Genomic DNA, 19078 nt, shown 5'->3' on the forward strand with positions numbered 1-19078 from the left:
ATTAGAAACATGAAAGTGTGATGATTTTAACTTTAGTTCTGTATTTGAAATTCACCGTATAAACATGTGTCAAAATTGATCCATAGTAACAGCATAAGCAACATTCCTGAATGAAGATGCAATTCCTCTTACCTTGCACTGTTCATATGGCATCTCTTCAGATTCTTGATAAACAACGCTAAATGAGATGCTCTTCGGATCAGAAGAAAAGATCCAGCTAATGGTCAAACCACATTCTTCAACTTCAACAGGGATGAGACTGTAGCAGCTGGATTTCACAAAAAGCTCTCTACTGTTGTCTCCGAACTGTCTAACCTCATCCACCTTGAGGGGTATCTTGAGGCTAAAATGAAAGAACAAGTATGTTTGTCCTCCCAACAACAGCAACTAGCAATTACATGCCCCTTATAATGAGGTAAGGCATCCCAAGGTGTTTCACAGAGCATTGTTAAATAAAAATTTGGCATCAAGCCACACAAGAGATTCTAGGATTGGTGACCAAAAGGTTGGTCAAAGTTTTAAGGAGCATCAAGGAACAGGGAGAGGGAGAGAGAGAAAGGCGTTTAGGGAGATAATTTATGCACTTAAGGCTGAGGCAGCTAAACAGATGACTTGCTGAGTTTCAAATTTTCTACTGATTTTTATTTTCTCAAAAAACACATGCCAGCAAAACTTAAAATACTAGCATTGCACAACAATTTAAAACTGAACACTGTCTCTATATAAAGCGGACTTAAATGTCAAACGAATAATTGTGTCAAGCAGCACTGATGAAATTATTTCCTGATTTAAAGTCACTCACCCTGTTCTTATTTTAATATATGGCTTGGATTTAACAGTATTTCCGGTTAAACAGAAAAGCAAACGCCAGTTTAGTAGACAGTGAAGTAGAGTTGGTTGGAGCACTGACATTTCTCCATGTTTGTTCTGAGGAGCTGACAGATGCAAATATTAACATATTGCTTCACCATCTGTGGCAGCAGGGCGTGTTCACGTTGGACCAGATGTTGGCAGATACCGAAATGATCTCCTATTTAGCTTAAATGGCACTCACAATGTTCTGCAGGAAGGGAACGGGAATAGACTGTAGTTCACATATCTGCAAATGCATGTATGAAGTGTAGCTGCCTTCAAACAGGTGCAATTTTCGTCATTGGGATGTACAAAACACCAAAACACGATTTGCTGGTTTTAAACATTTGAGGAAAATGTATACAGCTGCTATTAGGAGCAATTTGGGGAGGTGGATATCCTTTTGGAGAGGTACGGGGGCCCTTTTGGATAGGCTCAGGAACCCCTTTGGGAGAGGTAATGTGTCTTAGGGGATTGTTGCAATAAGGCATATATGTGTGTAAAAAGTGGATAAAATTGCCTGGGCTATCATTCTGTCAAGGCATTTGAATCCCAAGCTCTTCAAGTTAAAAATAACAGACTGCTGTAACTATTTCTAATTTCACCAGTTATCTGTTGGCATAAGCCTGAGGTCTTTCACTATGAGATTGGTGCTGCAGGACTGATTCCACAACCTGTCATCATTACGTTGGAATTGAAGGAATGGGGGACGGGGGGGCGCAGTTCACAGTCTGACTGACAGCTCCAAGTAGTTATAAAGTTTTGGATGAAGGACTATGAATACATATATTTGTGTTCATAGACGATTAAGTGCGTGAATGAATTTAAAGGTAGCAAATGGGTTTTGATCAAGAGTATTTTTTTAAATAGTAAAATCATCAACAGATACTTAGAACTTTATTTTATCCCAACAGGACATGGCTCCTGAGGTCTGCGCATGGCGGGTACTGGGTGAGTAGACATGGGTAGGGTTGCAAGGGCAAAGGGTGATGGGTGGGGGGATGTCATGGGTTGGCACTGAATTGGTGTAGGAGTTATAAAGGGCCATTAGGGTGGATAGAGGGGCATGGTTTGGTGAAGGAGGAAAGGTTTTATAGGAGATGGTTATAGAGAGGATGTGGCAGTCAATGTTGGGTTTCCTCAGTGTGGACATAACCAAGAGGACATAACTCCTAAAATAGATCAAAATAAAAATATCATTTAGACTTTTCCCAGAGGTTAGTGATTAGAAAGAATGTAATTCTTATTGGAAGCAAGGGACTGTGATTGTATCAGCACATTAAATTGAGAGGCGGCTAAATGTTTGGAGAAATACTTGAAAGAGCTGAATGAAAATTGCCACAGAATATGATATTTCTTGGAGAAGGGGACAGATGAAGTGTAATTCTGATCCTGCGCATTTCTATGTTCCAATCCAGCTTCAAAGCATTTTGGTGATACTTACGTAAGCTCCCCACACTTCAACAAATTAATCTCTGCATCTTGCATAGGTTGTGCAGATCCATCTTCAGGTGGAGCTCTTGATCCATCTATTGATGCACTGTCACCCGTGGGACTTCTGAAAAAGAAAATTTGGGTCACTGGATGCACAATGTCTCTAGTGACGTGAACATAAATCAGAATCAGAGCTGAAAGTCACATTACTTACAACTGACAGGTGTGCCTTATTTCAATATCTGTATCTGAATCAGAAAGAAGTACCATATGATATGAGAACAAAGTACAGAACTACAGGCCTTTCGGCCTTCCAAGCCTGAGCTGATCATGATGCCTGCCTAAACTAAAATGTATGCACTTATGGAGTCTGTATCCTTCCATTCCCATCCTATTCATGTATTCGTCTAGTTGCCCCTTAAATGCCACAATTGTACCTGCTCCCACCACCTCCGCAGGCAGCGTGTTCCAGACATTCATACCCACTTTGTAAAAAACTTGCCTCGCACATCTCCTCTAAACTTTTCCCCATGCACCTTAAACCTACATCCCCTAGTACTTGACTTTTCTGCCCTAGAAAAGAGCATCTGACTATCCACTCTGTCCGCGCCATTCATAACCTTGTAAACCTCGATCAGGTCACCCCTTAATCTCCGTTGTTTGAGTGAGAACAAACCAAGTTTGTCCAATCTCTCCTCATAGCTAATACCCTCCAGATCAGGCAGCATCTTGGTAAACCTCTTCTGTATTCTCTCCAAAACCTAGAATCATAGAGTCCCCACAGTGTGAAGGAGGCCATCTGGCCCATTGAAATTGCACCAACCACAATCCCATCCAGGCCCAATTCCCGTAACCCACATACTTACCCTGTTAATCCCCTAACACTAGGGTCAATTCAGTATGGTCAATCAACCTAACCCGCACACCTTTGGACTGTGGGAGGAAACCGGAGTACCTGAGGAAACTCATGCAGACACAGGGAGAATGTGCAAACCTCCCCCAGACAGTGACCGGAGGCTGGAATTGAACCCGGGTCCCTGGCACTGTGGGGCAGCAGTGCTAATCACTGTGCCACCATGCTACCCATACCATATCCACATCCTTCTGGTAGTGTGGCGACCAGATTTGTACACAATATTCTAAATGAGGTCTAACTAAGGTTAGCTAAACTAAGCTAATATACTGAGGGTTAATGTCAAGAAAAGTAGAATTTTGTTTCTATCCCTACATTCACATTATTCATCATATTCTATTTTTTAACATGCAGTTGTTCAGATCTCATATTGCCTTCATATATGTTTGTCCAAATGTTTAAATCTATTGGAGGCATTTACTGCAAATTTCGTCTTTGAAAACAATGTTAAATTGAAACCCCATTTACATTCCCAGGTGGTTGTAAAAGATTCAGTAATTTGAAGAGGAACAGGGGAGTCCTCCTTGGCACATATCTTACAAACCTAAAGCCAGATTATCCAGCCATTGCTATCTGTGACATATTGCTCTTTGCTGTCACCTTTCAGCCATTACAGCAGTAACTACGCTTTAAAATTACCTCATTGACCGTAACACTTTGATCTCCTGAGGTTGTAAAAGATGCTATATAAATGCAAATTCTTTCTATTATTCTGCAGCGTATCATCACCTCTGGTGTCCCACAAGGATCTAACGTCGTCCCCCTCCTATTTTCTATCTACATATACAGTTCTACATGCACCCTGAAGACAATTAACTATAACTCATCATCTCGATTTCTCCATTTTTGCAAAATTATCAGATTGCTTATCTGATAATTATCAGAACTATCAAAATTGTCAGAATTATCTAATTACTTATCTGACATTCAGTACTTGAATGAGCAGAAATTTCCTCAATTACACTTTGGGTGACTGAAGCCATTGTTTTGGTCTCCACTCCAGACTCTGTTCCCCAGCTACTGACTCCGTCCCTCTCCCTGGCAACTTTCAGAGATGAAATCAGACTATTTGCAATCTCAGGCCAGGATTTTATGGTCTCTCCTGCCAATGGAATCCTGCTGAATTAGATACCAATTTGACCAGCCTGCTGCACCTGCCAGAGGGAAACACGCTGGGGCGGAGCTGTAAAATCTTGGTTTCGGCGTCATATTAGACCCCAAGATTAGTTTCCAATCACTCAACTGCACCATAACAGAGATCGCCTATTTTAACCTCTGTTACATCACCTGGCTTTGTCTCTGCCTGAGCTCATCTGATGCTGAAACTTTCATTCATGCTTTTGTTAACAGTTGACTTGACTATTCCAGTGCACTTCTTGCTGACCTCCCACATTCTAACCTCTGTAAACTTGAAGTCATCCAGAACTATGCTGCCCATGTCCTAAATTGCACCAAGTAATGTTACTCGTCAATCACCCTGTGTTGCTGACCTACTTTGGCTCCTGGTCAAAGTCTTGATTTTAAAGTTCTTATCCTGTTTTCCACCCTAGCTCTTCCTTATGTGGCTTGGTGACATATTTTGTTCTATAATGGCTCTACGAAGTGCCTTGTGAATTTTTATTACAATATAGTAAAAGTTGTTGTACTAGTGTACTAAAGGCTGTAGTTTAATTTGGCACAGTTCTGCCCTCTGGTGTTTGTGCTTTATTGCAGCTGTGTGACACCAATGCTCAGTAAGAAGTCTCACAACACCAGGTTAAAGTCCAACAGGTTTATTTGGTAACAAATGCCACTAGCTTTCGGGGCTCTGCCCCTTCGTCAGGTGAGTGGGGAGTTCTGATCACAAACAGGACATATAAAGGCATACAGTCAGTTCAGAATACTGATTAGAATGCAAGACTTTACAGCTAATCAAATCTTAAAGGTGTGGACAATGTGAGTGGAGATAGCATTAAGCATAAGTTAAAGAAATGTGTATTGTCTCCAGACCTTTAAGTTCAGAGACTATTGTCTCTGCACCTTTAAGACTTGATTAGCAGTAACAGAAGTTATCTGCAGAATAGCAGTACTGCTTTCGGTAGACTGGGTTCCACTGTATGGGAATGTCGAGAATCAGCCCAGCAACAAAACTGAAGGTCTACAGCGCCATGGTACTCACTACCCTCCTGTATACCTGTGAAATGTGGACAGTGTATCGAAGGCATGCAAGACAGCTCAATCATTTCCATGTGACTTGCCTTCGCAGAATATTACACATCAGACGGCAAGACAAAGTACCAGACACTGAAGTTCTCTCTAGAGCAAGTCTACCAACAGTGCACGCAATGCTGATAAGAGCGCAGATCCGGTGAGCAGGTCATGTCACCCATACGTCAGACGAGCGTATACCCAAGCTGCTCCTTTTCGGGGAACTCTCTGCTGGAAGACACTCACATGGAGGGCAGAAGAAACGTTTCAGCGACACTCTCAAGGCCTCCCTGAAGTCGTTTGACATAAGCACGACCATCTGGAAAACGCTGGCGCAAAACCGCCCTACCTGGCAATGCCTCATCCACAAAGGCTGTCAAGCTTACGAAGCAAGGTGTATTGCTGAAGCACAACTTAGGTGCGAGCTGTGCAAGTCCAGAGCCACTGGCGCATCAACTACAGTGTCTACACAAGTCTGTCCAATATGTGCCAGGGCAATCCGTGCCCGAATTGGCCTGATCAGTCATCTTTGGACACACCGCAACCAGCCTCAAAATGACTAATGGTGTCATGGTCCTCATCGATGACGATGGACGAACAATAAAGCGGTAAAGACTCGCATTCTAATCAGTATTCTGTAAACTGAGTGTGTGTCTTTATATGCCCTGTTTGTGATCAGAACTCTCCACTCACCTGACGAAGGGGCAGAGCCCCGATAGCTAGCAGTGTTTGCTACCAAATAAACATGTTGGACTTTAACCTGGTGTTGTGAGACCTTTTACTGTGTTTACCCCAGTCTAACGCTCGCATCTCCACATCATGACACATACGCTGCCATTCGTTCTTGAATAAATTGAAAGCAGGAAGTATTAGAAATACTCTGCAGCTCTGGCAGCATTTGTGTGGAGAAAATTTGTTTCACCAGCAGCTCACTGCAATTTGGGTGGTTCTCAGTCCTGTTAATTGCAAAGCCCTGCAATGCCTCTGCACGTAAATTAGCCAAGTTTAGGACAACAAGCAGTCAGTGGTCATTAGAGTAAGGAGAAAAAAACACACAATAGCCAGCAGCTAATTAGCAGCACATAATTAAATCAAGGATAACACAATAAGGACATTGCACGCTATAATGTCCTTCCCATTTAGGAAGAGGCAGGGTAGGAGCTTGGAAAAGGAAAGTGAAGAACTAGTTGTCGTGGTCATGTCCAGACCTTCTTCCTGTTCCTTCTTAAGAGATTATCAGGAGCTCAGACCTAATTTGAAAAGCAGGATCACAGGATAGTAATTTCAGGATTATTCATACCGTCTGCTAATTGGCATATGGACAAAAAGATCAAGAAAGTCAATCTAAGACTTATTAATTTGTGTAGGAAAGAGGGGTTCTATTTTATGTGATACAAGAACTTCTGTATTTGAGCAAGAAGAAACTACCACTGGGAAGGATTGTGTGGGATTTGAACTGAGCGCAAGGTGGTAACAGAAAAATAAACAGGACTATAAAAAAGACTTGATGCCAATAGAGGTGTAGGAGGATGGGGAATGAGGGCTCAGGCATAAATAATAAAAGCAAAAGAGCGAGATAATCTTCCCACTTTTGGTCTCTGGAGTTGTAATTTGCGATCAGGTAGCAGGGGTTTCCCTCCAAGAAGCCACATGTTGAATCTTCTTGATGTGTTAAATGGTAGGAATGGCAGATTGATTCAGACTGAGGGCATTGCAACTGCTTCCAGGAAAGCAGGAACTCATCAACAGCGTGGTTTGTGAGTTATTGCACAGCAACTGCACGTTAATGGTGTAGTGACCTATATAGTTTCTGTACTTTTTCCTGTTGACATGGGGTGGGGGTGGAGCAGTAGCACCATGTGCCTGTAGTTGATGGCTTCCTGCAACATTTGAAATCCTGCTTTCTACCAAATTCACATGCCTGCTCATCTTACCTATCTCTGTAAACAATGAAATTGCCTGTCCTCACGGACAGATTCTCCGATATCTCCGGATGTCATGTTGGATAGTTTCCTGCAAGACACTTCTAATATTGTTTACACCTCCTGGAATGACCGAGTTGCGTATAAGTTTAAAGTGACAGTAACCTTGATAGCCACTGCCAACTCCTTCACTGCCCTGGTGTGAAATAACAGAATCTTTGTCCACTTCTTTGTTGAATCTGAGACACCTCAGGATGAGGTGGAGGTAATAGAAGCGCTCATTGAAAACTCATAGTGGCCAAGGTCTTCTGTGGAAAGCCCTCCTTTTCCTTGTGCAGAGCTTCCCCATTCTGCAGCCTCTGGCCCATTTGTTTATCATGCTGCAAACCCAGAGGCACTGCATCTATAGCCTTTATGCTTTTGCATACTTGATGTGGATAAGTGACTTGTTCCTGTGGTCTCCCTGTGTGGATATGCAAACATCCACCAAAAACACTCCATAATATTTCCACAAACTTTGCTACGGCAGGAGAAACCAAGAGCACGTCACCTGAAAGTTGGAAGGCCGGTTCTTTAATTAGTGCTGAGGAGGAGAGTGTTCCCACATAGAATCAGAGAATCCCAACAGTGCACGAGGCCGTTCGGCCCATTGAGTCTGCACCGACCACGATCCCACCCTGCCAATTCCCGACCCTAGGGTTAATTTAGCATGGCCAATCAACCTAATCCGCACATATTTGGAATGTGGGAGGAAACCAGAGCACCTGGAGGAAACCCATGCAGACATGAGCAGAATGTGCAAACTCCACACAGACAGTGACCTGAGGCCAGAATTGAATCTGGGTCCCTGTGAGGCAGCAGTGCTAACCACTGTGCCACCGTGCTGTCCCAAGGAAACTATGAAGAGTGCCATCAAGGAATTGAACCCCAGTCTGCAGCATGACAGGTAGTGATACTAACCACTATACTAATGAGGAATTGCATTGACTAACAAGGAAGCTGAACTGATGAGAACTAACATGCATTGGATCTGTGAGGTCCAAGTTTCAAAACTGTTACATCGATTGAAGCCCTGAGGCTTCTGCCGTGTGTACGGCACACTCGCACTAATATCTTTCCTAGTCTAGAATGCTGCACGTGCCAATTGCTGACCTTGAGATTTCCCTAGTTCCGACAACGGCCAAAAAAAGGGGATGCAACGACACGCAGATTAGAAAGGGTGTTAAAGAGGCTGAACCAAATGTTGCTGAGAAAAGTACGGCATGTAAATGATGCAACTTGTCATTAGTGTTCAAATCATCCAACAATTTCTGGTGAGAAAGTGGTGAACCAAAATTACGGATTGCTGCAGGTCGCTGGCCAATTCCCACTGTTCCAACATTAGCATTTCAAAAATGCCATCTTGCTCTTCACGTCCCCACAACTTACATGAGGTTCCTGCATTTGTACATTAAATGAGTATTCCCTGCCCAGTGAAGCAGATGAGGCTAACTCATTGAATGTTTTTATGGCAAGGATAGATAAATTTTTGAACAGTAGAGGAATTAAGGGTTATAGTGAGTGATAAGTAGAGTTCAATCCCTGAAAAGATCAGCCATGATCTTACTGAATGGCGGAGCAGGTTTGAAGGGCCAGATGGCCTCCTCCTGCTCCTAATTCTTATGTTCTTATTAATCTTGTCACAGAAATTAAGTTTAGCCATTATCAACTTAAGTGCTCTTTTAAACATGTGGTGATCATTAATAAATGAAAGTGAACAATGATGAGTGTGCAGTCTCATTCCTTCAGGTTGTGAATTGTTTTAAATGATTAAAAAAATGTCAAATTGTATTTTTTTCCTGTTCCTTTTCTCGCTTGCTCTTAATCCAATCTCGCTTTCCTTCTCTTTATTTCTCTGCCTGTACATGATTTGAAATTGAATTCACTCATTCTATCTTACCCTTCTCCTGAGTCCTTCCTCTATTTAGTTCTCATTATTTAATCTTACTGGTTATGGCTGGATTCTTGTGAAGTCAGACTGACTCTGGGGACCTATACAAATGGTGGACGGAACCCAGATAGACCACGGTACCACTCCGCATTTCCAGCAAATTCCATTTTCACCAGCAGGGAGAGGGGAACTGGATGTCAATCATACAAGCAGGCGATCAGAACTCAGCTGGGACACTTGAAATTGGTGCTGAGTTCAAATAGCCTTTTGTACAGCTGGTCTAAAGTCGCGGAGAATCGAGGTGGGAATTCTAACCAGCCTTCCTCAATGGCTGCCTCCTGTATCAACCATGACCCCGGAATACAAATTGTGTGTGTAGGGGTTGTTCCAATGGAGGTACATAGAAACACAGAAACTAGAAGCAGGAGTAGGCCATTCATCCCTTCGAGCCTGTTCATCAAATTCAATATCTTGATTCTCTCTTTCCTCCCCAAAGGTCAGGAGATTTCCCATGTGTTGATGAACAGAGGGATCTAGGTGAATGTGTACATAGATCCCTGAAAGTTGGGAATCAAGCAGATAAGGTTGTTAGGAAGGCATACAGTGTCTTGGCGTTTATTGGTAGGGGGATTGAATTTAGGAGCCGCAGCGTCATGTTGCAACTGTACAAAACTCTGGTGCAGCCGCACTTGGAGTATTGTGTGCAGTTCTGGTTCCCACATTATAGGAAGGATGTGGAGGCATTGGAGAGGGTGCAGAGGAGGTTTACCAGGATGTTGCCTGGTATGGAGGGGAGGTCCTATGAGGAGAGACTGAGGGATTTGAGGTTGTTTTCGTTAGAAAGAAGGCGGCTAAGAGGGGACCTTATTGAAACATATAAGATAATTAGAGGTTTAGATAGGGTGGACAGTGATAGCCTTTTTCCTCGGATGGAGAAAGCTAGCACGAGGGGGCATAGCTTTAAATTAAGGGGTGGTAGTTATAGGACGGATGTCAGAGGTAGGTTCTTTACCCAGAGGGTGGTGAGGGATTGGAATGCCCTGCCTGCTGCAGTTGTAAATGCGCCTAGTTTGGGGGCGTTTAAGAGATCCGTGGATAGGTTTATGGATGGAAAGGGATTGGTTTAGGTCATTGCTTTTTAATTGGTCGGCGCAACATCGTGGGCCGAAGGGCCTGTTCTGCGCTGTAATGTTCTATGTTCTAACTCGCCTTGATGGAGAAAATCTAGCTATAGTGTGCAGCTGCTAACCAAGGTCCCAAATTCACGGTTGTGCTTGCTGCACTGTTATCAACTCATACTTCCAGCAACTACATGGGTGAAAGTTTTCAAAACCAAAATGTGAAAATATACAGCCTATCTCCCTGCATCATCAAATTTGGCCCAATATAAATAGTTAAAATTCGGAAAATACAGGAAATAAAAAAAACCTGTTAAGATTACAACTGGAGTTATGCAAAACAATTAATGTGGTAAGCTTAAAGGGTGAGAAAAAACACTATCTGGGTGATTGGGCAGGGTGGCTGCTGTTGTTTAAGTAAGAGATGTGGACACAAATAGATAAAACAAACAAAACAAGTGCACAAATTCAACTTAAATGGTATGATATAGTTGGCATTGAGACCTGATTAAAAGAAAGCCATTGCTGGGAGATAAATATTCCAAATTATAAGGTCACTATATAAAGAACAGGAAAATCGGAAACAATGGAGGAGTATGCTCACTTATAAAACAATCTATTACAGCATGAGAATGAGGGGTGGTCAGCAGTAATTGTCTGGATAGTAGGAATTGAGGATTAGAAAAGATGCATGATTTTGGTGAGACCTTTTTACAGGCCTCCTTACAGCCATGGTACAGTAACAAGGGGACTGATTTTAAACTCCCCTGCTGGTGGGGCCCCCAACATCCAGCGAGTGGCCTATCAGCTTATCCTTGCACCCAATGAAATTTTACCAATGGTAGCGTTGTATTTGGGCAGCCCAGTGCCAGTGGATCAAGTAAGATCTTTATCTGGACTATTAATGCTGGCTTAAGGGCCTCATCCTGCTGCTGTCAGCATTTAATAATCAGAAATGAGTGAGGCTCAGGCTAAGTGGCCAAGAAGGTAGGTTCCCCTGTGCGGAATGGTGGCGGGCAATGAGTCCTACTTTAATTGCACCCCTGCCCTCCAATCCCTCTCCCCGCGTGTTACCCCAATCCCCAGGTTCCACTCCCCACAGCCTTTCAAATCTCCACCCTCACTGAGGTTTGCCCATTTAGCATCTGGCAAGACTCCAAACACTTAGAATACGATCCAGTGCGGCTTGCCTCCTCAAACCCTGAGTGCAGCAATGGCAGTGACCACCACTTCCTGTCTGGTTGGGTGCTCTTTGAGGTGGGATTTCCGGTCCATGATGGGCAGAAATCCCACCTCCAGTCTACTTATGACAAATTAGCCATTAGATAAATGGCTGCAGGGCAGCCATCCTTCACCTGGGTAGGCTCTTTCCCCAGAACTTTTGCCCCCTTTAGTGCCAGCTGAAGATTTTCAAGTACAGACATTAGATAGGTTCGATGCAAGGCACAACGGTTATAATGAAAAATCTCAAATTTTCACACAGACTCAAAAAGGGCAAAAGAGTAACAAGGGAGACAGTAGGGCCTCTTAAGGATCAACAAGGTCACCTATGTGCAGATTCCCAAGAGATGGGTGAGATCCTAAATCAATATTTCTCATCAGTATTTACTGCTGAGAAAAGCATGGATGTTTAGGGAACTTGGGGGATTAAATATTGATGTCTTGAGGAGTGTACATATTACAGAGAAGGAGGTGCTGGAAGTCTTAATGCACATCAAGGTGGATAAATCTGTGGGATCTGATGAGGTATATCCCAGGACATTGTGGGAGGCTAGGGAGGAAATTGCGGGTCCCCGAGCCAAGATATTTGAATCATCGATAGTCACGGGTGAGGTGCCTGAAGACTGGAGAGTGGCAAATGTTGTGCCTTTGTTTAAAAAGGGCTGCAGGGAAAAGCCTGGGAACTATAGGCCAGTGAACCTCACATCTGTGGTAGGGTAAATCGTTAGAAGGTATTTTGAGAGACAGGATCTACAGGCATTTAGAGACGCAAGTACTGATTAGGGACAGTCAACATGGCTTTGTGAGTGGAAAATCATGTCTCACAAATTTGGTTGAGTTTTTTGAAGGGGTAACCAAGAAGGTAGATGAAGGCAGTGCAGTTGATGTTGTCTACATGGACTTTAGCAAAGCCTTTGACAAGGTATCGCATGGTAGGTTGTTGCATAAGTTTAAATCTTATGGGATCCAGGGTGAGGTATCTAAATGGATACAAAATTGGCCTCTTGACAGGATGTGGGTATGCCGGCGTTGGACTGGCGTAAACACAGTAAAAAGTCTGACAACACCAGGTTTTAGTCCAACCTATTTATTTGATAATATACTCACAAGCTTTCGAGGGACACCCTCTTCGTCAGGTGAATGGAGAGTTCTCCATTCACCTGACGAAGAGGGTGTCCCTCGAAAGCTTGTGAGTATATTATCAAATAAATAGGTTGGACTAAAACTTGGTGTTGTCAGACTTTTTACTCTCTTGACAGGAGCCAGAGGGTGGTTGTAGAGAACTGTTCTTCAAACCGGAGGCCTGTGACCAGCATTGTGCCTCAGGGATCAGTGCTGGGTCCACTGTTATTTGTCATTTATATTAATGATTTGGATGAGAATATAGGAGGCATGGTTAGTAAGTTTACAGATGACACTAAGATTGGTGGTGTAGTGGACAATGAAGAAAATTATCTCCAACTGCAACAGGATCTTGATCAATTGGGCCAGTGGGCTGACGAATGGCAGATGGAACTTAATTTAAACAAATGTGAGGTGATGCATTTTGGTAGACTGAACCAGGGCATGTTATTCAGTTAATGGGAGTCACTGGGGAGAGTTACAGAACATAGAGATCTAGGGGTACATATTCATAGCTCCTTGAAAGTGGAGTCACAGGTGGATAGAGTGGTGAAGAAGGCATTTGGCATGCTTGGTTTCATCGGTCAGAACATTGAATAAAGGAGTTAGAATGTCTTGTTGAAGTTGTATAAGACATTGGTGAGGCCACACTTGGAATACTGTGCACAATTCTGGTCACTCTATTATAGAGAGGATATTATTAAACTAGAAAGAGTGCAGCAAAGATTTACTAGGATGCTACTGGGATTTGATGGATTGAATTATAAGGAGAGGCTGGATAGACTGGGGCTTTTTCCTCTGGAGCATAGGAGGCTGAGGGGTGATCTTATAGAGGTCTATAAAATAATGAGGAGGCACAGATCAGCTAGATAGCCAATACCTTTTCTTAAAGGTAGGGGGGTCTAAACCTAGAGGGCATAGGTTTAAGGTGAGAGTGGAGAGATACAAAAGTGTCCAGAGAGGCCACTTTTTTACACAGAGGATGGTGAGTGTCTGGAACAAGCTGCCAGAGATAGTAGTAGAAGTGGCTACAATTTTGTCTTTTAAAAAGCATTTAGATAGTTACATGGGATGATGGGTATAGAGAGATATGGGCCAAATGCAGGCAACTGGGATTATCTTAGGGGTTTTAAAAAGAAAAGGGCAGTATGGACAAGTTGGGCAGAAGGTCCTGTTTCCATGCTGTATACCTCCATGACTCTATGACTCAAAGCATTAAAGTAGCTCGAGCCCAAAGGTAGCAAATTTCCTCAGTGCATTCAAGACAGTTTTCTGGAATAAATATGTTCCTGAATCAAAACGAGGGCAGGCTATACTACATTTATTGATGCATAAGATGGGCTTTGAAGGGGCGTAGGAGAAACTGATCACACTAAACAGGGCCAATTTCTTTACAGGTGAGTATTAGTACAAGAGGTTTGAAAATAATTGTACTCCCTGTAATGAAAACATTGAAATATTTGTAATGTTCTCACTATTGAGCTGAAGCATCTTGATCTCTGGAGAAAATGTGAATATCATTTCGTTTAATGTTACAACAATTTGAAATGTTTTATAGTGCATCTTTCAGATTTCATGAAGTAAATTTTTTGCAAAAAATAGAGGCGCGTACAAGACCTGTACATATTTCTGAAGATAAGTGCTCCACTTTCATAATTATTCAAATTTTCTACTAACACCATGTTAGATGACAAGGTAAATCGTGCTGATGGGAGTAGAAAGTTGCAGAAGGTTTGATGAGTTGAATGAGTGGGCAAAACAAGCAGATGGATTTTAGTTTGGCAAAGGTGTGAGATTGTCCACTGTGGACCTAAGGAAGACAGGTTAATATATTTTCTAAATGGTGAGAAGCTAGGAACTGTGGAAGAGCAAACATATTCAGAGCTCTGAGTTCAGAAGTCACTAAAATAATCACATTGGGATGTCAGTCTTTATCTCAATGTGCAGGAATATAAAAGGACAGAAGTTATGCCACAAATATTTAAAACTTGTTGCATCTATGGTACTGCATTAATTTCTTGATATGGCACCTCAGAATAGGTATACTGGCTCTGGAGGGACTACAATGTGGACTCATTAGAAAGATAGTGGGGTTAGAAGAGCTAAATTGTGAGTACACATTGAAAAGAATTGGCTGAATTCTTTTTACTATCTGAATTTAAGGGATGATCTAATTGTTTTAAGATCTAATTGTTTAAAATGATTAAGGGATTTGAAGAGCAGAGAGGATAAATTTAGTTCCTCTGGGTGTCCAGAATAAGAGGCCTTTACCTTAAAATTAGAGCTAGGCTGTTCAGAGGTGAAGTTAGAGGTACTGCTTCACACAAAGTGAAATATAAATCTAGAACTATCAAAAACTATTAAGGCTATTGAAAATTTCAAAACCGAAAATGAATGCGAACAGATGGAAAGCAACTGCAAACCACAGAAGTTTAGAAACTTGATGATGGTGTACAACAGTAGACCAGCTGCTCTAAGAGGGTGATTGTTCATTGACCATTTCTTCCAATGTGGTTTCAGAGTGTGCACTTTATATATAACATGTGTCATATGCAATATAGGTTGTTAGCTTCATAGCAACAGCTTCCATGAACAGAGGAAGTATCAGTAACCAGAAAGAACAGCGCCTTGCTCAATACTACTCTTGGCTTAGAGCCTGATGATTCTCAGATCAGCAGTCAGAAACTGGTAGAAGCAAAGACTGGAACATTTAAATGAATTTAACATATACTCTAGATTATATTACTTTGACGAAATTCATCTCCTCTTCTACTTAACAGACAGAAGCCTAAATGCAGGCACTGCCAAATTTTCCCTGATACAGTGTCTTTAACATAAACACAGCTCCTAAAGTAGCTCAACAGTGTTCCAAAGCAGTAGCAGCAACAAAAGTAAGTGCTTACTTTCTAATGCAAAGATGTTTTCAGCAACACAGGTGATACATGGAAAATGATGGAATCTTTTCGTCAAGTTGGTGTCAGATGCTCCACCCATGCTCAAGACTTTCCAAATCAAAGACCGAGGAATTGTAAATAGATCATGTTTGCTCTGAAATTTTCTTCCTATATCTTTACGTGAGCTTACCTCTCTATCCTCCTTTACACTTCGCTGATCTCAGCCTGATTTAAATGGAGCTCATCCCATCGGAACAGCTCTCTCTTTCCCCAGTACTGCTGCCAGTGACCTATGAATTAAAACCCCTTCTTCTTACATCACTCTTTAAACAACTTCTTTAATTCTGCAATCTGTTGACCCTATGCCCATTGATGTGTGGCTCAGGCAACAATCTGCAGACATAAAGAAATAATATTCAAAGACATTTGTTATCTACATTAGTTATTGCCTCAAAAAATTCAACTAGGTTCGTTAGAAATGACATTCCCTGTACAAAATCACAGTGGCTCTCTCTGATCAGGTCATCCCAGTGTTCAACAACTCTGTCCCTAATTAGGTTCTAGTAACTAGGGACATCCACTGATAAGCCACCCTGGCATTTGAACCCCCTTCAATTTAGTATGCCAATTGTCCTTCTAGTGGTTCTGTTTGGTCTTGCTATACTGTTGTTCAGTATCATACAGTGAGTGATGGCAACGGTAGTAGTTATGGTCCCTTAGGGGCCAACTCATCAAACCTACTATTATCTCAAATCATGGCTTTGACAAAGGGTCATCTGGACTCAAAACGTCAGCTCTTTTCTCTCCTTACAAATGCTGCAAGGAGATCAGCTGAGAGTTTCCAGCGTTTTCTCTTTTGGTGTCAGATTCCAGCATCCACAGTAATTTGCTTTTATCATGGCATGTGGGGTTGCTTGAATATAAGGACTGCAACCAGTTTCCACTGGCCTGGCATTGATTGGTATAATTTTGAAATTATATGATCTAGCACCAAAACAGGCCATTCAGTCCAAATAGTCCATGACAAATTTCAAAATCTTCAAATAATAAGTACAGGTAGCCATTCAGCCCATCAGGTCTCTGCGGTTCTTTTGAAGAGCAATCTAGTTAGTTCCACTCCTGCCCTCTGCCCATATCCCAGCAATTATTTCTCCTTCATGTATCTATTCTAATTCTCCTTTAAAACTATTGAATCTACTTCCACACTATCTGACAAAACATTCTAAATCCTAACTACTCTTTTCCTGATGCCACTTTCATCTTAATTTTGCCAATCACCTTAAATCTGTGTCATCTGGTTATCTATCGATCCTTCAGCCACTGGGAATAGTTTCTGTTTTATTTGTTTTATTTAATCCTTCACGATGTTAAACACCACTATCAAGTCTCCTCTTAGCCTCACTGTGTTAAGGGGAATAATCCCAATTTCTCCACAAGAGCACCCTGTCACCACTCTTCATCTACTTTTTTCACCATAACTTTTTGTTCCTTTTTCCTCGTATGTTTAACTTGTTTACCCTTCAATGTATCTATGAAATGTACTGCCTTTCTTCGAAGGAGCATAAAGCAGCACGTTACCTAGCTAGACTCCCTGAAACAATGCCAGTTGATCTCTGCTGTCTAAGTGACTACACTGGTTATACCTGATGAACACTGCATCTATAATCTACTGAATACAATGATCATAGAATCCCTACAGTACAGAACGAGGCCATTCGGCTCATTGAGCCTGCACCAACAATCCCAATCAGGTCCTATCCCTGTAACCTCACACATTTACCCTGCTAGCCCCCATGACACATGATTAGCATGGCCAATCAACCTAACCCGCACATCTTTGGACTGTGGGAGGAAACTGGAGCACCTGGAGGAAACCCAGGCAGACACAGGGAGAACGTGCAAACTCCACACAGAGGCTGGAATTGAACCTGGGTTCCTGTGAGGCAGCAGTGTTAACCATTGTGCCACCATGGCGCCTGATAGGACAGCAGGTTGGCTGACACAGGCTATGTCTGACATGAAAACCGGTGAAACGAGCGAAGGTGTAAGATTTACAGAAACCGAAAATATAACTGGCAGGCATTCTGGTGGAATCTAATGGAAAATGGCACAGATCTGAGCACATTGGGACCTGGGGCAAGGGGCCTGACCAACACCACTGATGGCAGTCCCGTGCCAGATTTTCCAGATAGACAGGGCAGGTGAGCACTGAGGTTAAGCCCACTGCAGCATGGGTCAGCCCTATGCAAATTATGTAATGCCATTATGATGCCCCGATTTAAAATTACGATACTGTCTGCGGGATCTGAAAGGGGCAGTTGAGGACTTCAGGAGGCCTGGGCAAGACAGATAGGCAGACAACACATTTCAGGCTGACACTGAAGAATTAGCAACTGAACACGTGCCCGAAGGGGCATTTGCAGCCAACTGAAAATATAAATGATGTTCATTTCACAAGCCTCATAAATGCTGGCAGGGTGAGAACTAATAAGCATTGGTGAGTACAATCCAAACATAACTGTTAGGAGCATGCAGCAAGGAGTTTCAGGGCTTGTGCTTCTGAAGGAAGCAATTTTTACATGTTTAAAGAAGTGATACTGTCAGTTGTTTAAACAATATAAACTTGAACCTTTCTCTTTGGAATTTTCAATCATTTTAACCGTTTGTCGGAATTAATAAGGAAGCCACTCCCTGAGCAATGATAACCCAAGTAAACCAAATATAAAATGGAAATAATGTGCCCAAGGGCTAAACACTGTTGTTCTCAAGTTCATCATTTGTGCCCTAATTTTAAATATGCAAGATATCAGTTTATAAAAAATTCTAAAAATAATGGCATTATTTGAAACTTTCCTGTGAAACTACAGACTTTCCAGTTAAAAGAAACACAGAACTAGAAACAGCTAAATAAAACACCTGCATACTTTCTAACCTGCTCACAAGACTGCCACCATCTCAACTTTCTTTCTTGTAGAAGGTCAACATGAGGGGGTGATTGAAGGAGATCAAGCCTTTTTCCCACTGGAATGAAGTTTGCAGGATTTACAGGGTTTATTTGCGCCATTTCCCCTTCTCCCTCTATTTCACTGTATTTAATCAGCAGGACAAGTTCCATTTGCTTTCAGTGTTATTATATTCATTGGCATCACTACTGGACTTTAACACTGCAATGGTGTTACTGTGAAAATCCCCTAGTTGCTACACTCCAGCGCCTGTTCAGGTACGCTGAGGGAGAATTTAGCATGGCCAGTGCGCCTAACCAGCACGTCCTTTGGACTGTGGGAGGAAACCAGAGTACCTGGAGGAAACCCATGCAGGCACTGGGAGACGTTCAAACTCCACACAAACAGTGTCCCAAGGCTGGAATTGAACCTGGGTCCCTGGCGCTGTGAGGCAGCAGTGTTAACCACTGTGCCACCATGCTGGCTCAGTCATCGCTCCCTGGCCTTCTATAATACTGAAGGCTAACCTTTATCTTTTTCTTT

At 42.4% G+C, this 19078-nt stretch overlaps 1 protein-coding gene across 4 annotated transcripts in view; it reads right to left on the reverse strand.

Annotated features, from left to right (window-relative positions):
- fyco1a (FYVE and coiled-coil domain autophagy adaptor 1a) overlaps positions 1-19078 on the reverse strand; it is a 152156-nt gene that overhangs the window by 22489 nt on the left and 110589 nt on the right. For all 4 annotated transcript variants that reach the window (XR_013888544.1, XM_080202378.1, XM_080202387.1 and 1 more), the window contains exons 15-16: positions 2297-2410; positions 133-343 (exon numbers count right to left, since the gene is read on the reverse strand). Coding sequence is in view for 3 of the 4 variants with exons in the window: in XM_080202378.1 (XP_080058504.1) it covers positions 133-343; positions 2297-2410 (325 nt within the window). In the remaining variant the exon portion in view is untranslated. The remainder of the gene's footprint in view (positions 1-132; positions 344-2296; positions 2411-19078) is intronic.

Source organism: Carcharhinus amblyrhynchos, chromosome 2 (assembly GCF_965287045.1).
Source record: "Carcharhinus amblyrhynchos chromosome 2, sCarAmb.v2.hapA, whole genome shotgun sequence".
NCBI lineage: Eukaryota > Metazoa > Chordata > Chondrichthyes > Carcharhiniformes > Carcharhinidae > Carcharhinus > Carcharhinus amblyrhynchos.